Source organism: Quercus robur, chromosome 5 (genome assembly GCF_932294415.1).
Source record: "Quercus robur chromosome 5, dhQueRobu3.1, whole genome shotgun sequence".
Lineage (NCBI taxonomy): Eukaryota > Viridiplantae > Streptophyta > Magnoliopsida > Fagales > Fagaceae > Quercus > Quercus robur.
Window position 1 is genome coordinate 68096040 of NC_065538.1, and position 23952 is coordinate 68119991.

The 23952-nt window shown below is 35.0% G+C and overlaps 2 protein-coding genes and 3 long non-coding RNA genes across 5 annotated transcripts; 4 read left to right on the top strand and 1 right to left on the bottom strand.

Moving 5' to 3' along the window:
- Window positions 1-440: 440 nt before the first annotated feature.
- Window positions 441-16648, top strand: LOC126728599 (serine/threonine-protein phosphatase 7 long form homolog). Its single transcript, XM_050434398.1, has 7 exons — window positions 441-538; window positions 738-849; window positions 11958-12721; window positions 13094-13184; window positions 13297-13689; window positions 15510-16303; window positions 16582-16648. Exons 1-7 carry the CDS (start codon window positions 441-443, stop codon window positions 16646-16648), a joined length of 2319 nt encoding a protein of 772 aa, XP_050290355.1.
- LOC126726808 (uncharacterized) lies at window positions 2109-4362 on the bottom strand. The gene is made up of 4 exons (XR_007656073.1): window positions 4258-4362; window positions 2834-2896; window positions 2638-2706; window positions 2109-2531 (listed from the first exon to the last, which is right to left on the bottom strand). It is a non-coding gene; the product is annotated as an uncharacterized LOC126726808 (long non-coding RNA).
- A 1689-nt stretch (window positions 16649-18337) lies between the features above and the next one.
- Window positions 18338-19340, top strand: LOC126726806 (uncharacterized). Its single transcript, XR_007656071.1, has 2 exons — window positions 18338-18386; window positions 19167-19340. It is a non-coding gene; the product is annotated as an uncharacterized LOC126726806 (long non-coding RNA).
- A 673-nt stretch (window positions 19341-20013) lies between these two features.
- Window positions 20014-20560, top strand: LOC126726809 (uncharacterized). Its single transcript, XR_007656074.1, has 3 exons — window positions 20014-20092; window positions 20174-20267; window positions 20466-20560. It is a non-coding gene; the product is annotated as an uncharacterized LOC126726809 (long non-coding RNA).
- A 2160-nt stretch (window positions 20561-22720) lies between these two features.
- On the top strand, window positions 22721-23665 carry LOC126726804 (magnesium-chelatase subunit ChlH, chloroplastic-like). The gene is made up of 2 exons (XM_050432173.1): window positions 22721-23225; window positions 23569-23665. The coding sequence occupies exons 1-2, from the start codon at window positions 22736-22738 to the stop codon at window positions 23646-23648; spliced, it is 570 nt and encodes a 189-aa protein (XP_050288130.1). The 5' UTR covers window positions 22721-22735; the 3' UTR covers window positions 23649-23665.
- The last annotated feature ends 287 nt before the right edge of the window (window positions 23666-23952 follow it).

Genomic DNA, 23952 nt, shown 5'->3' on the forward strand with positions numbered 1-23952 from the left:
ACTCACCCTCTCAGCAAACCGACACTGTCAGTCACCCTCTCCTCCTCTCACTCTCTCAGCGTCACCGTCGCCGACGCCGGCCCCAACCCACTCACCCTCTCAGCCTCACCGACCCAGCCTCAGTCACTCTCTCGCTCACCTACGCGGTATCTGAAAGAAATAGAAGAAAAAAAGGTGAGTCAGTTCGTTTTGTTTGTTTGTTTGTATTTTTTTTTTTTTTTTTTTTTTTTTGTATAAGAAGCATTCTTCTTCATTCCCAGATTGTTGCTTCAATTCGTTCCCATTTTTCAAGTATGCCATTTCTCACTTAGTTTTTTAGATTCGAATTTTATGTTCTTAAGACAAATTTCGAAGACCCATTTAGATAACATCAGTATTTTTTTATTTCTTTTTGTTTGAGTATATTATTGTGATGAAGGAGGACAAAAAAATGGCATGACATGTGGTGTAGCTTTGAAGGGGATGAATTTGGGTATTTGATTGCAGATAACACACATGCATCAGATTCATCTGAGATATGTGTTAAATCTTGTCTCCTGTAAAATGTATCCAATGGTTATGTATATTTAGTAGATTTTCTGCAATGTCTTATGATAAGTTCACGGATACATTATATGCTGGTTTATATTTTGTATTTTGTGGTTTCATTATGTATTATTATTGACAATATGTTTTAGGTTGTTTTTGTTTTTGTTTTCAATAATGTCTAGTACTAATTGCTTATCATTTTTGTGCAGTATGGCTGCTGCAAATGCTGGAGAGATTAACCATGCGCAGCCTGGCCCCATTGACACGTCAGTGTTGACGTTGCAGCCCAACCATCGATCAGAAGCCATTTGGAATGGGCAGGTAAAACACACCACTAAAGATTTCACTTTTTTTTGTGTGTGGTGAATTTTGTTTTTTGAACCTGGACAGTTTGTTTCTAAGTCTTTTCTTTCTATGAATATTACATGTTTATTTAGAAAAAACGAATCATAGGCTGTTGCTCTTGTTATATTGTTTTATTGATGGCTAGTGAATTGTAAGTAATAGTTTCTCAGTTTATTAATTTCTAGAAGGGAGTTACTACATGTAAGACCCGACGCTCTAGACCAATCAAACATGAGTTCAAATTAGCAATGATTCCAACTACACCTTTAATTATTCTGAATCTTAAAAAATACGACTATCTTAGTCCTTCCACCATAGCCACATCAAACATAACAGGAAAAGTTACAAATATTTGATAAGTGCTCCCTGAACTAATTCCTCCAAGTGAACAAGAGATCAACTACCCTTCTTGGTAACACCCATTAAATCCCAAATGCTCTAAATACTAGATCCATAAAGCATATGCAATATCACTAGGGATCAACAAATGATCTACCGTCTCCCCACTACACTGGCACATGTAACACCAACCAGCTAAGTAGAAACCTCGCTCGATGAGATTATCACAAGTAAAAAATCTTCCCCCAAAGAGATTAATTAAATTCAGCATTTCTTATTTGTTCAAGCTTTTGGTGCTAGTGATAGTTTATCATGATATAGATACTCTACCAGGCACTTCTTGCCTAGGTTTATATAGCATCAAACCATACAGAGTCTAGCAACAAAATTTTGGGTATTCTACTCTTCTTTGCAATGAGTTTTGAATATTTAGACAAAAAATGCGGCATGTAATAGATACATCAGTTGAGCTTTTTCTGATGAGGTGACTAGTAGCTAGGACTGATATTGGGTCGGGTTTACTATGACCCGAAACCCGACCCGACAGAAATCGGGGTTGTCTGTCTGAAACCCGATCCGACCCGGAAAATCGGGTCTGAAATCGGGTCGGTTTTCCGGGTCACGGGTTGGTTTTTTTTTTTTTTTTTTTGCTGCTGCTGCTTGTTGGTTTCCATGAGCATTTAGTTACTATATTCTTTTTTGTAATAATAATCTCATTAAAAAAAAAAAAATCCAATATCAAATCATTTTTAAAAAAAAATTATACTATTTAAAAAATATCCAATATGAAATCATTTAAAAAAAAATTTATGAAAATAAAAGCTAAAATCTCCTTAGCAAGCCACATTTATGACTATTAAATGGATACACACAATAAAAACACAAAACCAACAATATCTTCACTGAACCATCTGAGGTGCAAGTATGATATCTCTTCTTTCCATTCCTTCTCTTATGCAACTCCAAAACACACCAAACAAAAGAAAATAATATAGTCCTCCACATTCCATTCATTTATAACCTATCCACTCTAATTCATTTCATTCTGTTGTGAACTCTCCAAACAGTGTCAGAACTTTGAGAGAGCAAAACAAATGCATACAAACCAACACAAGCACTAAAGAGCCGGAAATGAAAAACTATGGCAAGATATCTAAAGCTTTACATTACAACAAAATGCTTAGTCGTGAAACAGATTACAGCAATCCATTGCTGGGCAGAATGCTTAGTTGTCAAAAAAAAGTTTCTTTTCAGTAATCCTGCATGTAAGCACTTCTTCAAGCTCCAACATTAAACTTGGCTTCATACACATGGGGTTGCTGCAAAAAAGAAATATTCTTTTAAATTATGAATGGATGCTATAATTGGTACTAACACCTTTAATCAAAGAAACGACAAAGAAATTGATTAGAGAGGCAAACTAACCTTAATTCTCTTCAAACTGTCATTTGTAGCTCTTTGTTTCTCAAGAGTGAGACACAAAGCTGGCAGTTCCTGCTCAATGAATTAGTAAATTATTAATATTTCAGTATTTAGGTATCTCCAATAAGACATTTAGATTAAGGAAACAACATAGGAGAAACAAGAAGATATCCCAGGAAAAGAAGTCAAAGAAACATACATTTTTCAAATTTATCCTTTCCGTCAATAGCAAACTTTCCTCCTCTCTAAGTTCAGCTAGCGACTGCCCAAAAAGAAGATAAAAACAAGGGATACGAATACAACTTTTTATTTTAATCATCACCAAAAGCTAGATAAACAAAGGACCAATGCAAAGTTAAGGCAATTTGTTCAAATAGAATCAACAACATTGGATGATGAATGAGAGAGCTCCTCTAAGTTTGGACAGAGCTTAAAAATAACTTCCACCTGATATTCCAAAAACATATTGCACAAAAAAATGTACAACTAAACAATTAAAAAGACATTTGCACTTGCACTTGCACTTCTACTATATTGCCTGTGTATATTTGTACTATAATTAGCATATCAGAAAGATGCGGACCTATTAGCTTAAAGCTTTACCCAATAAACCAAGTGGTACATGAGAGCATATGGAAATCAACTATTTCTATTTATAACACAGTTGTGTACACGCTAGAGCATTATATAGGTGGGTCAACCTATTTACTCCAACTACTTGTCATGTCGATATTTCTGATACATAAGCATTTAAGGATGCAAAATGGGTAGTTTAATGTGTATATATGCCCATGACGGATATTTGCTAGCAGTCATTAACATGTGCTAGTTTTACTGCTCAATGCAGACATTTTCACACATGGATAAGAAATAATCGAAATGGGTGGAACAAGAGCATCAAAAGTTGCATCAACATAGCAAACTAACAACACCAAACATTGAAATAGAACATGCAACAAACTTGGTAACAACTCTGCCAACACAGAAAACTACACAAAACAGTGACTGCACCACAGCAGATACAACGTCTTAATCTTTAAAAACAGTTGAAATAACTCCTCAATTAGCTCAAAGAACCCTGTTCTGACAGTTTCCAAGTTTGTTTATTCTTTGGATGAATAAATAAAAGGTATACATATAGTTTCCCCTTTCATAATTTATATGCAAATGTCAATAAATAGAATTTTTAGCTAAAATCAAAACCATTACATGTGAATATAACAGCAAAAAACATGACATACTTAAAGGACATGGGTTCTTTGGTTTAAGAAAATAAAGCAAACAGAACACTTAAAAAGTACACGAATCCAACAGAGAAACAGAGTAAAGCTTTCAAAGATGGGAGTGGCAGAGGTCTTTTGCCTTGGCGAAAATGCAAAATAGTGAAACCCCAAAGAGAGGCAGAAGAGCTCTTTAGTTTAAAACCTGAAAAAAAATCAAAATGGGTCCTTAAAAAAAACGATTCAAGCCAAAACCCACATCACAAAACGCAAGAAAATCAAACCCAAACAGAATATTCACATAGAAAAAAACCCCAAAATCCGAAAGTATTAAAAACCCAACTCTATTAACAAGAAACAGAGATAACAAGAAATAGGTTTAGCTATTTATTCTATGACTTACACAGAGACAAATGGAGCAAATAGCTTGAAATTGGCTTGTAAGGCTTTGAGGAATAAAGAGAGAGATGAGGGAGGCGGAGATTGCATAGAGACCACGTACGGTTTTTTTTCACAAACACAAAAATCGGGTTCAGACATAGGGTATTTATATGACCCGAAACCGACCCTAACCCGATAATAACCCGAAAATATAACCCGAAACCCGACCCGAATATTCTCAGACCCGCCCAAAACCTATCGGGTCGGTTTGGGTCGGGTCGGTTTTTGGGTGGGCCGGCTCAAGTGCTCACTCCTACTAGTAGCATTTGAAGGCTATGATTCATTAAAAAAAATAAAACCATACATTAGTTGAACAATGTCAAATAAATTTACCAAAATGATGAACATATCACAAAATAAACTCATGCATGTTCAACTCTATCATTTAGAAATTGTAATAAAGCCTGTCTGTATACTCTATAACCAACATCCTAAATTGGTTTTCAAATGTGCTTTAAAGGCATGATAATTATTTAAACGAATCCAGCTAGTCTGCCACTAATGGATTGAAAATCCAACTTGAGTGAATCAAAGGACTGGAAAATAATTGGGCAAGAACTTACCTGTTGTATGACAGCATCACGGTAAAACCTATATGAGTGGAGGAGCATCGCAACTCTATCAACTTGCAAGCAGTATATTCTACCATAGCTGTGAACAGTGACAATTATTAAATAATTGACTTTAGGGAACAATTTGAATATATTAGCAGGAGAAATTAAACAGTAAGAACCTAGACAGTGTGTTCAAAAGAACCTACACAGTGACAATATTGATATCTTCAGCAGCTAGGACAGGCTTACTGTTAGCCTCAGATTTAGCCATTGCCATGTCAAACCTTGGCAAGCGAATAAACCCTGCAGATGAAAGCTAAGAAGAAGAAATAGTAACTATGTTAGACCATGGGAGATGCTCAAAATTTCCACGCAGCTCTTAGTCTTATTTGCATCAAGGAACACCACAAAAGCTGCATTGATATATGTCTCAAGGAGGAAAAGAACTTTCTGTTCTAGACCCGTAGTTAAACCAAACATTATTTCTTTCTTTCATACTATTTATTCTGCCAAAACTAGGTAGACTGGTGAAAACAAATTATGTAGGGTCCCTTACACAGGTCATGGTTTTTAAGCCAAAACTTTCTATACGGCTTTGAGCTCTAGGGCAGGTTCTCCTTTCCCTTGGAAGAGTGTTTGGAAGATGAAGGCCCCAAAAAGGGTAACTTTCTTTGTATGGAAAGCTATCTTTGTATGATATTGGTTTCCAGCTCATTTTATCCTCCCCAAACCCCCTTACTGGAGAGCCATATATGGTATACATGAAGCTCAACACAGCCTGCAATTCCTGAACATGAAACCACCCCCCCCCCCCCCCCCCAACAAAAGAAACTAACATCCCAAAAAAGACCCCATTACTGAACTTCATTCAGCCACACTTGCCTCCTTATGTAGGAAAAATCTAAACAATTGAAGAAAGTTGACAGCAAGAGGTGTCTCCCCACAACAACAGTCTTGCCAAAACTTCAACCGCTCGACCCATCACCAATATCATGCAGAATATAATGAGAATATAACGTTCAATATAAGTGTTCAAGATTAAAACTAAAAAAAATAAAAGATAAGTATATCTCTCGTGACCCACAATTTAAAAAAAAAAAATGATACGACAGGGACACGGGTGCAGAAGTGTCCCAAACGTACACGGCATCCCAAATGAAGTGTCCCTAATTCTTAGAAGACAACAACACTTTCATAATTTGAAACTAGAACCATAGTCATAGTTGCACCTTTTGTTTTGCCTTTACTTAAGATAAAGCTATTGGTTTCAACATGCGTTTACAAATAACTGAAATTCTAGAGGGTCTTCAACTAATGACTTCACCAATCACCATATCCAAAAATTTTCCTTTTTTCCCTTTTTTCTTTCCATCCTTTTTATTATCTATGTACCTGTTTTTATACAGTCACATACTTCAATAGTTCTTGACATATGTATTGAATACGACATGGTCAATTATAAGCCAAGTTTGATAACCCAAAAGACAAAATAGAGAACAAAGAAAAAAATATTATTGTTTCACAACAATAGTACATAAAGGCTATTCAATCACAAAAAAAACACATGTACACGATAGAAGAACCAAAAGCTGAAGCTAGAGAGATAGATAAACATCAAATGCAGCAAAAAATGGGGGTTTAAGAGTGATGGGGTTGGTGGGTTAGGAGTTAAGGCTTACCTTAGTGCACTTGCCTTGCGTGTAGTACAAACACGCAAGGCTTCCAACGATTCTTACTTACAAACATGTATATATATTAAAACTGTGCAGAAGTACAAGTGCAGCACTTCAAATCCTTTCTTTACTCTCTAAGGTACTTCTGCATGCATCTATAATATGGTCAATTTCCAAAATTGCACATACATAATCGGGTTTGTGTCTACATTTTAACACTATCTCTTCCTCACTAAATTTTCGTTTTAAATCACAAGATAGAGAAGGGATTAATTCCCTCCCCCTGTGATTTGTTTCTAAGTCTTTTCTTTCTATGAATATTACATGTTTATTTAGAAAAAACGAATGTTTAACATTGATGCCAATAAGAGATTTTATGACCTAAATATTTTTAAAGTGTAATTTTCTTAGTTAGCATGAAGTCATTAACTAGCTTTTAGAAATTAATAATAAGTTGTATGTTTATAAGTTGTATGTTATTCCATGGTTATGTTAATCCATGGTGGGTGTTATAAATTAATTGGGTGTTATTAAATTTCCTCAAAACCACAAACCGACATGTCATCATCAGTCATAGAAGGATAAGGCCAGCGAACTAATTCCAAACAATCTCTATATAGACTTCAAACTTAAAATACATATATTTAACCATTGATCACAACAAAAACAAGATAAGTAGCGTCAACATTCATTTCAACCACATATGTTCATCAAACTCAAAACCCACAACCCGTTAAACAAGGCAAAATACCACTTAATTCATTATAACCAAAAACAAAAACCAGAATCTTCCAAACCTCAATATGCATTGTACCATGGATCAAACTTCATCAAAACAACAACCCCCCCACTTAATACAAAACACAACCATCTCAAACTTAAAACCATAAATACAAAAAAGAAAAGTTGACAATAGTTAAAACAAAACCACCATGATCAAAACCAAACACCAAAAACCATAAAACATATTCCTTAAAACAAAACTATAATCAGATCTCCGTACACCTCAAAGGGTGCACGAAAACTCAGTCCTACCTTCAATGTTGTTTGCGGATTGATTACGCATAGCATTCTTCTGAACCTGCCGGTTATCTAGCATCGGTAGCTCAGAAGTTGTATGAACCCCACTTTCCAGACTTCTTTTCCAATCAAACCCAGAAAAAATCTTCAATCTTTCGCATAAATCAGACCCTGAAATCACTCAGATAAAAGAAAACCCAAAAAACAAAAAATGAACTCACATAAAGGTTGTGAATTTAAGAGTATATTGGTGACCAAACGCTGTGAAATTAGTTCGGAATAAAACATACCCAATTCAGGTATAAGTAGTTGAAAATTATATGAGTAGTGTAAAAAAAAAAAAAAAAAAAAGCACAGAGAATCACAGTGAAGAATCAATGTGAGAAATGTGAGAACTATATTCCAATTCTCTTGTATTTTCTATTTTTCCTTTTCCTTTTACAGTTTGGAAATTTCTTGGATCTTTGAATGTGAAACCCGTAAAACCAAAATTGAAAAAATATAAATATTTTTTTTTAATATATTAAAGTAAGTTTGCGCTCGTGTACGAATAATAAATTTCATTTATGTTATCAAAAAATACATAAATAAATTTCATTTGTGGTGGCGAAATTACTATTTTGCCCACATCATAGTCCTGCTGGTTTGTAAACGTGGTCATTATGTCTTTAATCGACCTCTTAATTTATTGTAGTAATTTTTCATTTTGTCCATTAAGGTTTTAAACTTATCATAAACTGTCCTTTCCACTATTCATTTTCATAATTACATTCTTTTGGCCAATAATGAAACAGGAAAAAAAAAAATTAAAACTGTTAATAAATTATATATTTTACCATCTCTTCTATTGGTTTCAATTTTTAAAATTTTTTTGCCAAACCATTTTCTAATACTCACTCTCTTAATCTAAGTGAAACTTTCTTTATTTTGAGTTTTCTCTCTATATTATTTCTATTTAGTTGCTGCCAAATTAATTTATAAACAAATCATAAGAGAAATGCAGCTTTAATTAATAAACTTTTGCCTTTTCTTGCTCTATATAGTTTTATCCAGATTATAAATTTAATAATGGAGATAGACATATACTTCAAATTGAAATGATTTTATATTTTTGAAACTTTAATTGATAAAATAAAATTATGGGACTTAATATAACATATTGTATTAATTGTAGACCTTTTTATGTAATTCTATTTTGCTTTTCTTTTCTTTTTTTTTTGTTCGTAGTATATCAATTAAAAGCAAAAAAGAATATGGTGAAAATTCTTTAACTTTATCTTCGTTTTGAGGTTGGGTGGAATGTTTCATGCTTGGATGATTGCTTTTATTGGGTTACTTTATTTTTGTTACATAATTCAAACCAATATGCATAAGTTTAGAGTTGTAACTCAACTAGTTGGTATTTTTTGGTCTTTTAATTCTAGATATCCAGAATTCAAATCCCTCATCTCAACTATTAAATTATAAAATTATGAACTTCCCAAGTATAAAAATGGTAGTTTATAAATATGATAAAATGAATATATATATATATATATATATATTAATTTATTGACCATACTTGGGAGATAACTTCTTTCAATCTCTACTACCAATAAAATAAAAACTTTTTTCACTCTTTAAATTATTCTCTCCTAATGTAAGTGATCTTAAAGTTTTTAATTTTTGTTAGTAATAAGTTGTTCCCAAACAAACACTTAGAGTTTGTTTGAGAACAACTTATTTAACTAAAACTGAAATTTTTTTTACTGAACGTACTATAGATAAAACTAACAATTAGCTGAAATAATACAATGACACCCATAAATAATACCAAAATATGCAATGGGACTCCAATATGCAATGGGACTCCGAAATAGTAGTAAAAAATAAGTTGAATAGAATAAAAAAATTGCTTTTTTCAATGAATGTCAAACACAACCTTAATATTAAAATCCATGATAATTGATAAAAGATTAAACCTATTAAATCAACTAATAAAATATTTTTCATTAAAAACACTAATCAAATATTTTAAAATGAAGAGCATGCACACAAAGTCTGGTTTTTTTTTTTTTTTTGCAGAAAAAGTTTTCATGTGTTGACTTTAATGAATTGCAAAAAAGCACGTCAATATTTGGCCGTTGATTTTGTTTTAATATATAGTTGGATGCTTCTACCGTTCATTTTGTTTTAATATATATTTGGATGCTTCTACAGTTACTTTTGTTGGCTTGGATATATTTGTAAGTCACTTCATAGCAATATTATTATAAAATTATTTAAATAGCAAATTAGCAATCATTAGACACCAAAATAAATAAATAAAAATTATATAGTTTTATATATTCGGATTTTTTTTTTTAAGGTTTGAGGTATGATTCTTTTTTTTTTATATATATATAGAAAAAAGGTATTACTCTAAAGGTCACCCTTTTCTTTTGTATTGGTCTTGGAAAAGGTCACGCCATAGAAGTAATTATAGTATTTTTATATGGTGGATTCTTTGACAAACGTTAAGTCTCTTTGGATACTAGGACAATTTTTGGGTATCTCTTTAATTTCTTCAAACAGAGATTTATAGAGACAAAGGGAAAAAACCCCCCCACGAAACCTCATTTCCTTTTAAGTATCCAATGTCTCCTTTATACCTCACCTTAGTCACCTTTCATCCCTTTTGAGGTGACCCCCTTTTGTAAATGAATCATGGTGGAATATAATCCAGTTTTGATATACTGTTTTTTTACTCATTATTATTATTTAATAGTCTGCTTTGAATTGGATATATTATGATTTAACAGGTGGATTCCCTAATTAAAACAAATTAATCATGTTCATCTTTATATATTTGTACTAGATACATATATTTGTCATCATACCAAATAGTTGATTGAAAAAAAAGTTGATAAAGTAATGATTCTCATAAACATTGACGTTATTAGTTTAAACGGCCATTAAGCTTTATTAGCAAGAAAAGAAATATATTGGATGTATGATAATATACATTGGTCAAAAAGTGTCTTGAGTTGGATTAGGCATTTGTGAGACAGCTAATACTATATGAAACTTTTGCAACATGGTTTTTATCACTGCCAATAACTACTAGTGACGCAAATTTCAAGTAAGGTCCATATATTGATTGAAGGAAAAATGGGGTGGTAAAGATTGATCCTGGTAATTCTCAAAAAAAAAAAAAAAAAAAGATTGATCCTGGTAAAGGTTGGAAATATTAGGTCTAGCAGCTGAAAATTTTGAATTGGGCAAGTTATCAAAATTCTGCCATTTTGTGAATTATAGTGTCTTTTATGAACAAGGAGACGTGTTTGTTTGATTGATTTATTTATTTTCAACTTATTTCGTTTATATATATAACTTTTTAAAACCTTACATCAAATATTTTTTTTAAATAAAATAATCTAAATAAAAAATTCATATCAAACAAATAAATAAGTGATTAAATTGCATTGTCTATTATGTTAGTTGTGATTCTTTATAGTGACAAGGATATAAGTATATTGTCAAGAGTCTTGTAGTTTGGAAATTAATTGACATCTCCTAGCGTTTTCAATAGAAACATTTAAGGTTTAAACGAAGATACAAGTACTTTGAATGCCCTTAAGGAAGAAAAAAACCATAATCTTTTTATTGTATAAACAAAAGGACAATTGTTTAAATATATAGTTGTATTGATCAATAAACTACACAATTGAATTTAATTCTTATTGAATTTTTTTTTTTTTTTTTTTTGTAATTCATTGATACATGATTGAATTTAATTAAAAATCCGAAATTACAACCTCTAACACCCAAGTTTTGCAATTGTGCTTAAAGTACTTCAAGGCCTCAATCAGTTCTTCATCGAATGCCATACTATTTATGTGTAGAAAAGTGGGTATGTTCGGGAAACTAGACCCTATACTTTGTGCTTGAAGTACTTCAAGCAGTTCTACATCAAATGCAGTCCTATATTATGTGTAGTATAGGGGTATGTTGTGGGAATTAGACCCTATAGTATACTATGTATGGCAGTATGGGACAAAGGTGGCCGGGCGGTCACCTACTCCTACTTGCTTCCCAACAAGATTAGAGAATGTTGAGACTGGGTTGTTGTTATATTATGTTTACTATCTATAAATATAAATATATATTTTCACTCCAACAGTTAACACCCATGAATTTTCTTCCTACCATTTGTCTACTTTATGCCTTTGGTTGAGTGAAAATGAACGAAATTGGAAAATAGGCCTAATTTCCCAACTATCTAGTTAATAGGTCCGGTTTTGAAAGAAATTGGGTTAGTAACATCTCGAGTTTCTGACAGTCGATTTCGGGTTACTCTAAAGTATCATTTCAATTTTCAAAGTTAAAAATAATAAACAACTTCTATTGCACTCAATTTGCTGTCATATGTTAATCCATGGTTTTCTTATGTGCAGGATCCAGGGTCCCTTAAATGTCGTGCCCGTAGTGAAGAGTTCTCGAATCGAGAGCCAATGGTGGATGATCGAGTGATTGACATCATTAAGGCACTTGGTTTGGAGGGACTTCTCAGGACTCCGGGTAGAGAGATTGATCATGGCCTGATAACGGCCTTAGTGGAGCGATGGCGGCCCGAGACTCACACATTCCACATGCCGCATGGTGAGGTCACCATCACATTGCAGGATGTGGAGGTTCTTCTTGGACTTCCTGTTGATGGTGACGCTATAACAGGGAGCACACAAAAAATATGGGAGACTGTGTGCGATGAGTACCTTGGCTTTCGACCTGCCAATGAAGACCATCTGGAATGTACTGGCCAGAGGATTCTCATCAAACGGCTTTTGGAGCAAGTTGCCAATCCACTGCCGCCTAATGCTGAAGACGATGAAGTGCATAGGTACGCACGATGCTACATCCTAGCACTATTGGGGGACACAATCTTCATGGACAAATCCGGTGATAGGGTGCATCTAATGTGGGTGCAGCAGTTGGAAGACCTTCGCAACCCACGAAGGTATAGTTGGGGAAGTGCTTGCCTTGCATGGCTGTACCGACAGTTATGCAGGGCAAGCGATAAGAGAGCCAGTCAGATTGGTGGGTGTTTACTGTTGGTCCAGTATTGGGCGTGGGCCAGATTCCCCTTTTTGTGCCCGGCAGTTGAGCGTGGCCCACCAGTGGGTGCTTATGGTCCTCCAGTGCGTGGTCCACTGTCCCTTAAGTAAGTCTGTACCTTAGTAACTTCATTTACAATATGTGATCATTACCTAAGCTTACAATCATGTAACTTAAAATATAAATTTTCATTTTTATTTAAAACGGTATGTGAAAACATTTATGTCAACATTTAAAAATGTTAAACAGAGTTTCAATATATATGATTACGTTAATATACTCTAATTTTTTGTCATTGTCATGTGGCTTGTATGTGCTTTGTTTGGCTTAAGGACTTTTTTTATTCTAGTGATATTATTAATTGAGTAAATTTCTATAAGATTCTATTAGTAGTTATATCTGATTACATTATAGTTTTAATCATAATATTATCTTACTTGGGAAGTTGTAGATATTGATCCCCTGTTCTTGATTGTAGGTGGATGTGGGTCCCAAACAAGAAAAATAGGCCCGCCCAGGTCTTTAGGGACAGGTATCGGGAGCAAATAGCGTTAATGTTGCCAAACCAGGTATGAAAATGCTTTGTTCAACATGTTCAACAAGAAGATATATATTTGCTGAACTTTGAAATAGAAAGATAGTTGCCTAATGTGTTGCATATTTGTTTTTGGGCTGTTGTAGGTGGTGTGGCAGCCGTATGAAGATGAATACGAGAACCTTCCGCCGTGGTGCGTTGCAGGGAGGGCAGTGTGGACGGCAATGGTGCCGCTTGTATGTTTCCATCTAGTAGAGAAACATACACCGGATCGTGTCGTTCGGCAATTTGGGATGATCCAAGAAATTCCCCGCCATGTTAACACGGACCCGGTGCTTCATGCCATTGATTTGAGGGGGAAGATGGGTGTTGATTGGATGCGGAGACATGCTATGCATCTCACGGAGTGGGGTCATCGCCTTCAACATCGTTGTGAAGCAGTGCTTGGTGATATGCCTCTACAGCACCAGTACTTCGATTGGTTCACAAGGATAACTCGAAGGTTTATCGATATCCCCGGTGCTAGATTCATTGTAATGGTAACTTCTCCACGTGTTCTACATTTTACCGTACTTGTTACTTAGTTTACCACTGTTTAGAGAACTCTTCTTATGTGGTCCAATGTTTGCTTAGCATCAAACCTCCCTTTTAAATTGTTGTCTGCGTAAGATTGCTTATAGACAAACAATAATCTTTCTTTCTGTGGTTCATAGTTTACACTATGCTCATGCTTAACCTCTTGTTTCATCTCTAATTAATAGCTGTTGTTAATCTTAGATTAGATTACAAGGTTGAAAGCTCCCAATATACTCAACATAACTTCTGTACTAAATCATTGAAAATCAGTTTACTTGAACCTATCATGGGTTTATATTTTTAGAAGAATTTCGAAATTCTCAAAAAAATTGTGTTTAGATGAGGAAGTTTGAGGTGAAATTGTACTCAAAGTTGTAACTTGATAGTTCCCAATATTGGTTTCCTTTGCTTGTGTTAACAAGAAAGGTAATCCCAAAATCCTGCAGAATTTTGAACTTGGAATCAAGTATCCAAATCCCAAGTTCAAATTCCGTAGGGAATGTGTCATTTTATGATCATATGGTAACATAATGTTAGCAGTGGTGATGATTGTGGTGGTCGTAGTGGTAATGCCGATGAGTGCTAGTTGTGGCAGTGGTGATGGCTGTGACACTGCCAAGTGATGGTAGTGGTACTAGCAATGGCAGTGGCAACAACTGTTAGGGACTGTATTGCTATTGTATTATAATGAGAAGAAGGGAAATCAGTTAGTGACAATTACTGGCAGTTATTGGTAGCTGTGAGTTGGGTGTGAGAGTTGGCTAGTGGTTACTGTATCAATCAGTTAGAGTAGGGGATTAGGGAATTACTGATTTATTATTTATAGTCTCCAAATTTTAATACATGATTTAATTCAGACTCAATCTAATTGTGCAACTAGCTCATTGGCTCTAAAATAATTTATTGATAAGTACAGATTTCATTTAGAAAGGCTTGGGGGGCTGGAGTCAAGGGAATACCATTGATAGAACTAGAGTGGTTTTATATTAAGCATAATTTTTTTTTTATTCTCATTTACATACATCATCAAAAAAATATGAGTACAAAATCAAAGTTGTGCTGGGCTTAACAGAATTCTAAGAATTTCAGTAGGGACAATTTGATTTGAAGTTAAGCTAGGTTGTCATGCACTATTATTGATGATTGCAGGTCTTTGTCATATATTTCACTGAGTGACACAGGTTCATGTTGTTCAAGAGACGAGAAAGAATTGTTGGCAAAGATAGTGTACTAGATCTTGTTTTCTGGTTTTATCATGAATGTACATTGAATAAAATGTTATGGATTATGAATCCTGCCTATGATGTGTTAGAACTATTTATCTACATAGTGTTAGTCATTTCTAATAGGGAACCATGAAATAATATTTCATCTCTTTAGATAACTTTGATATGATCAAGCAAGGATAAAATGCGTTGATATCCTGAGGAACTTTATTCTAGTTGCACAAACACCCCTAAACTAACTTTTTCAATCCCTTTTTTCTGTATAAGAAATATCATAATTTATTCATAGAAACTATTCTTATTATATCCGTATCCACCACCTGGCACACAAAGGCAGGGGTCTCGTCCAACTACACCCTCACTCTTTCATTTTAGTAGAAAATGTAACTAACCTTAAAGCAACTACATTACAACCTTTCTGTACATAGCTCAATCTCCATGTCCTAAAGAAATCAAGAAGTTAACTAACCTTCACCTTGCGGCCTATATTAATCTATTGATTGCCTTTCTTCATTTTGATATTGCATTATTAATATATTTGGTTTTTCTATGTGCAGATTGAAGGATATGTCCGTATGATGCGTCGTCACCCAGTGGGTACGGAGGCCCACAATGACATTATTAATGTGCTGGAGGCAGTGCATGAGATTGGCCGTGTACGACCTCGGGAACCTGAGGGCCCGAACGAACCGGCAGCTACTCCTGCGGCAGCGCCTACTCAGAGGCCAAGCACTACTGAGAGCCCAAGCACGAGCACAGCTCCTACCGGACGTTGCTCTCGTCCGCCTGTTGCTACCCCTCAGGTTCTCCCTACCCTCGATCCCTCTCCATCCACCGCACATCCATCCCTTAGCCCCACCATCCCTTCACCCACCCCACATCCATCCGTTAGCCCCACCATCCCTTCACCCACCTCACATCCATCCCCTACCCCCACCATCCCTTTAGCCACTCCACATGAGTCCCCTAGTCCCACCATCCCTCCACCCACCCCACATGAGTCCCCTAGTCCCACCATCCCTCCACCCACCCCACGGTCATTTCCTGAGCTATCACCTATTCCATCATTTGACCTGGGTCTTGATCAAACCCCTCCTGACTTGCAACCCCTCCCACCTTCCCACAGTACGTCCACTGGCCCTTCTTCAGCCGTTGACCCACCCCATGTTCAGTCTGAGCAGCCTGTTGGGTTAGCTGCAGCGGCAGAAGGTCGGCCAAAACGCATATCTAAGGCACCTCTATGTGGGACAGGGGGGCACAAACATGGACACAATGCTGGGCCGGAGGCATCTGACGAAGGACATGCAAGACCTCCTCCTTATTATACGAGAAAGCGTAAGGTTCAAAAAAGGTAACTGAAATCATACCTTATTCCTTTAACTGGACATTTCAAGCTGGTGTTGAAAAGTTCATGAAATTATTTTTGTGGCCGAAATGGTTTTAATGTACATTATTTGAACTAGGTGAAAGGTACAGCTGGGACATTAGTTGGAGGTAGATATTCATGTACAGTGCTACACTGCTGCTTCCTTCTGCTGTAGTTGGTACTTAAAAGCACCTTATTGTTCACAGTTCGTGTATTGTCTATTCTCTTTCATGCTCTAACTTTATGGTTTTTTTAATTGGCAGGTTACCAACAATTCAACAGTGTTGTAGTGCAGCAGCGAAAGTGAGTTGTAGTTTCTCAATCAAGTGAGTTGTAGTTTCTCAATCACAGATTACACTTCTAAGATTCCAAAATTACAAAAGTAAAAGGAAAAGGGAGGATTTTAAGCATCATAAATCAGCAACTTGAAGGAAATTTGATTATGATTTGGGTGTAGCCTTTTAAAATATGTTGCATCATAATTGATTTGCCTTTCAGGGAGTGTTCTAGAGAACTTACAATACTAAGGTTTTAGCCCTTTAGATTCACTAAAGTATTACATTTGTTCAACCAATGAAAATGACTTTGGTTTTATGTGGATAATGTTTTTAGAAAGCATGCCTTCACAAAAATGCTGTCATCATCTCTTTTAATACTTATGGAGTAATAATAAGATACCATATATATGACAATGATAAGTCATATATGTGAAACAGCATTTATGCATTCAATTTTTTACATTAGTTTTCTTTGTTAAATGCAGCCAAGAATCATGTTATTATGTGATCGTGTTTTTAGTTTATAATACTTACTAATTAGCAAGTGAAAGGCTACTGAATAACAAAGGAGTAAGACCAAGTCATCAACCCTATTATTAAAACAAAAAATTGATTATTACTCTTTTATTTTTAAAAACTCATCTATAGTAAGATCCGAATTCTTTTCCATTGTGTGCCTCCTCAGAAGTGAGGTCCTTTGGGGCTGTGACAAGGGCTCAAAACCTCTGTTTATTTTAGCTAAAGAAGCAGCCTCAGGAATGATATCATTGAAAATGTATAATAATAATGGTATTCAAATTTGATTCTCAAAAAAATAAATACTAATGATATTAAAATTTTAAAATAGTATGGGGAAAGACAACATTTCATCTCCTCTCTTATTCTCTCTATAAAGAAAGCCTTAATAGCTGTGGGAGGAAAAAAAAAGAGGGAATGCATCTCAATCTTTTTTATTTGACATTTTGTATTATTTGTGTACAGACAAGTTAGCTACTTTCTCTAATTTTCTGCTTTCTCTTTGTTTGTCACTCCAATCTAATTTGAAAGCTTGCAAAAGGAATTCTTTTTAACCTATTCTAGAAAATAAATCTAGAGCTCCTTTATATGTGATGTTCAAACATGCCTTTCCTTTTTTATATTTGTTGTATCCTCAATTTTTAAATCCTTTTTTCCGTGGATATATAAGAGTACATGTGAAAAATATCTCAAGAATACATGCACCAAATTATTTGCTAACTGAATCTTTCAGGTTCCTTAATGTTTTTTTTATTTAAAATTTTGACAATTTTTTTTTTAATGTTTTTCATCATCAGACATCCTTTAATTGCTTTCTCTTAAATGAAATCTGATTTTCAGTGGCTTTTTTCTTGGTTGTCTTTGCCATTTTTTTCTTTGCAATGAGAATTATTTCAGGTTGAATTACTTCTTGGTAAAGCATATTCAGATTTGTGTGACTACTGTTTGAATAATGCATGATATGTGAGAATAGAATCTTTCAAGAATATGGAGGAAATTGCCAATGGAAAAATAAGAACTGGTTACTGATTGAATGGAGTGCACAGTCCAAAAAATGCATGCAAAATGGTTACTGACATTGTTCTTCACAATCCGTCATTGTTCTTTATTGGTTTTGATTCCCTCTTTCCCGCTGGTTGATGGTTATGCTTCTAGTTTAGATATTTTGAGATGAACTGAACTTGCATATAAATTTTGTCGGTATTATTCTTCTGCAGGGAATCATTTTCAAAGAAAACGGTAAAGTTGGAGATGCAGAGAGGATGTTTATTCAGGTGAGTATGTGAATATTTATTGGCATATGCATGTATATGGAAATTCATGTACACATGTATGTATGCATCGATAATAGTGTCTTTTGAAATGCATATATGTATATTTTTGTGTCAATATACATGTAATCATGTATGTGTCTATGTTCATATGCGCATTCTTCTACCTCAATCGCACAAGTAATACCAGCAAGCTACAATAGGCACTACAGCTTTCTATGTTTTGTGGATGCATTATTTTCTTTTCTTTTCTTTATTATTGTTATGGTTGTTTTGTTGTGTAATTGTGGATCCATGCTGACTATTTTCCAAGTATATAATGGTAAAAGAGTTGGGGAGATTACAGCTTATGTTGACAGGTAATGAGCATGCCTGTGCATATATTTTCTATTCTACTCAAAATTATTTATTTATTTATTTTTGAACTCTCCTCTTTTGAACTAACATGGGAGGGCTTGAAGTTTAGAGCAACTGTTGAAGTGTTGAATTTTCCTAATTTGCAACTAAAATATTTTAAGGGACTTTGATGGAATAATTGTATCTCAAATGCAAAGCCTCACGACTTTTGACTCCTCTTTGTATAAGCTTGGTTGATTGGGTACAAGTTGAAGTTTAAAACCATGGATCTCTTTGGGAAGGGGTCACCTCGTTTTGTATCTTTTTATGTAATTGCAATGATTATCATGCTTTTGTGGAACCTTGGCACTTATATTATGTTTATATAGAACGTACACACATTGCACACATCAAGGATGTAAGCTAGTATCTATGGCCTATGTGCAGGCACGGTTCTTTGCACCAGAGAAAGCTAAGGCACTTGTAGATCGTTACTCAAGACGGTAACTGCTGTTGTTACTGCCTGTTTTTGTGCATGGTTCGTTTATAACTTAGTCTTGATGTAGTTCCATTTTGACTATTGGACTATTTATATCGGTCTCCAAAATTTTCATAAGTTCATTTACTGTGTCTCTACATTGTATGTACATGTATAAGGATTGGCTGATAAGGATAAAACTGTTACCCTGATTTTCCATATGTAATTTAAAAAATTAAATAAATCAATAGAATACGAAGAAGCATTTGTTATTATGATGAGGATCGAACTATTTATATCTGTTTCTGTCTTTTCTTGTTTTTGTTTTCATTTAAGGTTTGAGTGATAACTTTCTTCAGAATTTTCTTGCTCTTCTTGTCTTTGGCGGATTGATCATCAGCCTCCCTCCCTTGATTCCTATCTATTATTTGCATTTTTAGATTTTCCTTCATTTATATTCTCCTCAAGGTCTTCCACTCTTCTATTTTTCAGGTAAAAATGATATTGTTGTTTAGGTTCGTTGAGCAAAGTAATCATTGATAGTAAAGTATCTTTCCAGCCTGTTGATGAAAGAAGCCATTCATATAGTATAGTAACTCGGTTATCAAGGAATACATCAAGAAGGTCATGACGATCACCAATCTTCATCCGCCTATGGTGGTGACGATGAGTATTTTCTAAAGAAGGTGGTAACTCCCATACCTTTCTTGACGATAGCAAAGGTGTTGCTTCTGCACATTCTTTTGGGTATATAAAAATGCATGTTATTATATTGATATATGACTGCTTTGTCTTACCATTTGTTTTGTGATTTACAGGAAGCTAAAAGAAGCAAAGAAGGAAAAGCAAAGCTTTCTCAGTGGAGAAATTATGATGATTTAAATGAATATTTCTGGTACTATGTGTTTCTTTGTTTATATGAGTTTCGTATGTACAGAATGTAGTATATTAAAAGTTATGTTGGCGTGAATTGTAGGTCAGTTGATTGTTTCCGGCTGGGTTGGCCTATGCGTGCTGATGCTGATTTCTTTTGCCAACCTCCGGAACAGCATCGAGTTGACAAAAAGGATGTACGTTGTAATTTTGGGTTATATGTTGCTTGTTTGTTAGTTTTCTGGACGTATTAATCTTTCTTTGCAACATATGAATCTAAATTATTTCTTTTATTAATGATTTTTTTTATTTTTTTGAATCTTGACTTATTTCATTGTACATTAATGAAATATTGTCCCTTGATGATACAATGAATTTTCCTGCTCTATTTTCAGCTATATTTATACAAGAAATGTAAAAGTTGTGTCTTGAGGAGTCCAAGAAAAAGCTTCGAGGGTCACCCTTTGGGTTTATAGTTTCTCCATTTCGTAAGGCAAGTGACTATGTTGTCAGGTTTTTTGGTTATTGGCAGTGTATAGAGATTTTCAACTTCTGATGCTAATGGTTAGTGAACTTTGTGCAGGTATTGAAGAAGTTGCTCAAGGATGATGCCATATCCAAAGCAAGGATTAATACTGAGGTTGGTTACTTCATACAATTAAATTTGTAAATGGTTCGTGGGTGTGTTGTTTTCCATGGCATGACTTATTTCTAATAGGTTTCTAATCTTTTTTTACTGAAAAGTATTTTCGTCAAAATGGGCTTCAAGCTTCAGGTCGTGGGTTCACGTCATAACCCACGACCTGAGGCATAAATCAATAATTGGGTTCTCAAAGTTACTCACAAGTTCATCTTTTGGAGCTTCATATGGAGGCATGTTTTCAAGTCCTGCTTCAGCAACAGCAAGATAAAGTTAGTTTTAATGATTCTATGTTTCCGATATTCTTCTTGCTTCCTCAGGTCTTCCATTTCTTTATATTTTTTCCTAAGGGGTATTAGAAAGAAATATAAAGAAGTGGAACACGTGAGGTTGCAAGAAGAATCTCGGTAACAAAGAATCATTACAGCTAACTTTTTCTTGCTGCTTGTAAAGCAGAACTTGAAAACGTGTCTCCATATGAACCTCCGAAAGATGAACTGGTGAGTAACTTTGAGAATCCAATTATTGCACCTGATCGGAGTAAGCTGTCAAAACGGCATGGTGCAACTTCTGCGGCTCAGGTAATTAATCTTTATTGCTTGAATTTGTACTTCATGCAGAAGTTGGGCTTATGCTCTGCTTTTTGGTCATTAGCCTTTTCTTGTTAGCCTATCATTAAATTGTAGAAATTCTGGAAGTATGCATAGGATATGATGATATATTTATGATTGACAAAGAATATTTAAACTATATCATTCCACCTTTTTGTTATCTTTCCTTGTATGCTTCATGATTAAATATTCTTTGTCAAGCAAAAGAAATCATCAAATTTGCAGTTAGGGTGTATAGTTGTCTATTCAACCCATTTTCTTGCTAATCATCTTTTTTGGAGTGTTAGGTCGTACCATGGTAAAATAATTGTTGCAGATAATTTTATAATCTATATCATTCACCTGCAGACTTAATTTACTATAGTGGGCTTGTTATGATTGGTTATTTAATTGTCATATCCTTGCACATCATTATCATTATTTATTCTTCTGTCCAATTTTAATTCTGTATCCCTATATATGCATTCTGATATCTTTGTATGCTTCTGGACAGAAAAACCATTTCTCTGGCTTGCACAAACCTTATTTGAAGCTATCTTTTGACACGGTTCAACAATTAATGAATGTGAAGAGTGACCTATTGCATGTCGTTCAAAGAAACCAGGCAAAATTTGATGCTGCAGAAGCATATGAGTCCATTATAGCAGGGAAAAGGTAAGGCTGTATTCTTCATTCAGGTTCCATTTGCGTTGAACCAGCCATTATATATTTTTCAGTGAAAAGGTTATTGTTTTCTTTCTGCAGTTGTACTCCCTAGCACAATACCAATCATCACTCACAGCCGCAGTTCAGGCTCTCAACCAAAACCAGAGGAACGCTTCCTTTCAAGTTGTTGATTACTTGGTTGAAGAGCTTCGTGATGAATCAACATATAAAGCCTTCTGTAAAGACCTTGAGGATGCCAATATCTTTATTGGGTCTTTCATTTTTGTAGAGGAGCTTGCTTTGAAGGTTAAGGATGCTGTGGAGAAAGAAAGGGAAAGACTTGATGCAGTGTTGGTGTTTCGTTCAATGCCTGAGGTAATGAGACTCAACAAGCTGGGGTCTTTCAGTATGTCACAGCTGGGACAGTCAAAGAGCCCCTTTTTCCAGCTCTTTAAGAGAAAGAAGCAGTCTGCTGGGTTTGCAGAGAGTATGTTAACTTAGTTTGAAAGGACTTTGCCTAAGGTTTTGAAATATTTGCCTACTGATAAGGCGCAGGATGCTAGGGTTTATATACTTACTTTGCAGTTTTGGCTAGGAGCCTCACCTGATAACCTGCAAACTTTCTTGAAAATGATTTCTGGGTCTTATGTGCCTGCCCTGAAGGGGATCAAGATTGAGTATTCGGACCCGGTTTTATATTTGGATAGTGGGGTTTGTCATCCTTTGGCTCCTTGTATGTATGAGGATGTGAAGGAGTATTTGAATTGGTATGATACTAGAAAAGGATGCTAATGAGAAGCTTAAGGGTCCAAATGCACCAATTGTTGGTCTGATTTTGCAGAGGAGTCACATTGTTACTGGGGATGAGAGTCACTATGTGGCTGTGATTATGGAATTGGAGGCAAAAGGGGCTAAAGTGATTCCAATTTTCGCCGGTGGGCTTGACTTTTCAGGGCCTGTGGAGAGGTATTTGATTGATCCAATCACGAAGAAGCCGTTTGTGCATTCAGTGATATCACTTACTGGTTTTGCACTTGTCGGGGGGCCAGCCAGGCAGGATCATCCCAGGGCTGTTGAGGCACTGAGGAAGCTTGATGTGCCTTATATTGTTGCATTGCCTCTGCTATTTCAGACAACTGAGGAATGGTTGAATAGTACCTTGGGGCTTCACCCAATTCAGGTAGCTTTGCAAGTTGCTCTGCCAGAGCTAGATGGAGGCATGGAGCCCATTGTTTTTGCCGGTCGGGATCCTAGAACAGGCAAGTATATCTTCCTTATCAATTATTTCTATTGTTGTTGGAATTTCATTTTATTGTTATTGCTTATATAGTCTGATTATAGTTAAGTCATCACCTTGGAAATGCTCTCAGGAAAAAACCAAAAGCTTCCTCAGCTTTTTAAATCAAGTGCAGTATTTACTTCTGAAAACAAGTACAGATTCACATATACTTAACCATAAATTACATTTTATTTTAAATGGTTTTATTACACGAGCTGAAGTAGTTTTATTGTTGCCTTGTCTTGTTTCCCATCAAATTCAGTACACTCTATCTCAGATGCCCTCTTTCTTAAGGGTTAATTAACGATGTAATGTGATTGCAGGAAAATCACATGCTCTGCACAAGAGGGTGGAGCAACTTTGTACTAGAGCAATCAGATGGGGTGAATTGAAGAGAAAATGAAACGTATATTTGCATTTGTGCTAAATACTTTTGGCCAATAAATAGTGTTTTCCTAGATGGATTATGGTAACTTTATTATTATTTTCCCTTTTACAATATGATTTGCAAATAATAGAAAACCTAAGTCAGCTTGAAAGAGTTCCAGCCCAGAAAAGCTTCTATGTGTAGTAGTGACTAACAAAGAATCGTTTGGGTTTCAAAATTTTGGTATGCTATAAATTCTGAATTTGTAATATTCAAAAGGAAAGTCCTTTTGTGTGCGTCTGTGTATTCCTGAATTACATTTTCTTTTCACTAAGTCGCA

Bases quoted from the DNA above. Each gene is read 5' to 3' on its own strand.
- LOC126728599 (XM_050434398.1), top strand. From the start codon at position 441: ATGTGGTGTAGCTTTGAAGGGGATGAATTTGGGTATTTGATTGCAGAT. The intron at 850-11,957 runs GTAAAACACACC...TCTTATGTGCAG, and splicing joins AAGCCATTTGGAATGGGCAG to GATCCAGGGTCCCTTAAATG. The intron at 13,690-15,509 runs GTAACTTCTCCA...TTCTATGTGCAG, and splicing joins GTGCTAGATTCATTGTAATG to ATTGAAGGATATGTCCGTAT.
- LOC126726804 (XM_050432173.1), top strand. From the start codon at position 22,736: ATGATACTAGAAAAGGATGCTAATGAGAAGCTTAAGGGTCCAAATGCA. The intron at 23,226-23,568 runs GCAAGTATATCT...ATGTGATTGCAG, and splicing joins CGGTCGGGATCCTAGAACAG to GAAAATCACATGCTCTGCAC.